At 44.9% G+C, this 1353-nt stretch overlaps 1 protein-coding gene across 1 annotated transcript; it reads right to left on the bottom strand.

Moving 5' to 3' along the window:
* Positions 1 to 2: 2 nt before the first annotated feature.
* LOC112071859 (GTPase IMAP family member 4-like) lies at positions 3 to 599 on the bottom strand (the record flags this gene model as incomplete). The annotated part of the gene is made up of 1 exon (XM_070439541.1): positions 3 to 599. A coding segment is annotated over exon 1 (597 nt), but the record flags the coding sequence as incomplete, so codon positions are not given.
* Positions 600 to 1353: the final 754 nt, after the last annotated feature.

Below are 1353 nucleotides of genomic sequence, written 5' to 3'. Positions count from 1 at the left end.
CTCTCCACCTCCTCATACATTTTGTTGGTGTAGTGGTCTTGGCCATTTAATTTCACCATGTTGTCAACTTTCCCCAGGAAATCCAGCGCTTGTCCCCTGTTTTCCATCTTTGTGTTGTCAAAACCATGGTACCTCCCACRGCACTGGGCCACAAGTGTCTTGAGATCTTCCTGAGCTTCATGGACATACTGCTCAATGCCGCCATCATCCAACTCATCTCCATGGGTGAAGAGGATCATGGTATACTTTTCAGCTTCTTCTCCAAACAGCACCCTGATTTTCTTTACCGCGTTCTGTTCCTCTTCTGTGAAAGGGCCCACATCTAAGACCAATACGATGGCGTGTGGACCAGGTGACGTCATGTTGATACATTTACTGATCTCTGTCTCCAAGTCACTGTCAGGACGGTTAGTGTCAAATATTCCAGGTGTGTCCACTAGCATTACCTGCCTCCCTGCCACCTCTCCTGTCTCCTTGGAACACTCTTGTGTCACAGATTTGCTAGATTTGGCATCTCTGAAAGCCTTCCTCCCCAGAATGGTGTTTCCTGAAGAGCTTTTTKCAGCACCTGTCTTCCCCACCAGCACAATCCTGGTCATGGACACTACAGGAGAGAACAGAGAAAATATGAAAAACTGTCACATCATGGTTTTCAATCACATAAACAAGTCTTGCTGTTGTGTTTTTAAAACTACTTAATAATGGGAATCCCATAACAAATGCAAATTGATATTAATAATCATTCCTCTTCACTACTGGCTGCCATCTTGAAATGTGGATAATCAACGCACAACAAATATAACTATTTGATTAACCTTTTACTGCAGTCTGCTAAATCAGGGTCACACAGAGTGTTTCTTTGGTAGTCTAAAAAAAATCTACTTTGAAACAAAAGTATACACTTCACACACATGGTTGTGGGCTTAAAAAAGAAGACACCTGTACCATGTCAGATATAGAGTTGAAATGTATTACATTTTGAGTTTGCACCCCAATATTACACTTTATGGCCCCATCCGATGATTATACCATCATCGGATGGGGCCACAGTGTCTCCTGACCCCTCATGTCTCAGCCTCCAGTATTTATGCTGCAGTAGTTTATGTGTCGGGGGGCTAGGGTCAGTTCGTTATATCTGGAGTACTTCTCCTGTCTTATCCGGTGTCCTGTGTGAATTTAAGTATGCTCTCTCTAATTCTCTCTTTCTCTCTTTCTTTCTCTCTCTCGGAGGACCTGAGCCCTAGGACCATGCCTCAGGACTACCTGGCATGATGACTCCTTGCTGTCCCCAGTCCACCTGGCCGTGCTGCTGGGCTGGGCAGTTTCAATCTGTTCTGCCTGCGGCTATGGCGA

The sequence above is a fragment of the Salvelinus sp. IW2-2015 genome, unplaced genomic scaffold, assembly GCF_002910315.2.
Source record: "Salvelinus sp. IW2-2015 unplaced genomic scaffold, ASM291031v2 Un_scaffold1747, whole genome shotgun sequence".
NCBI lineage: Eukaryota > Metazoa > Chordata > Actinopteri > Salmoniformes > Salmonidae > Salvelinus > Salvelinus sp. IW2-2015.
The sequence above is the reverse complement of the archived record's forward strand: the minus strand, read 5'-3'. Positions and strand labels throughout refer to the sequence as shown.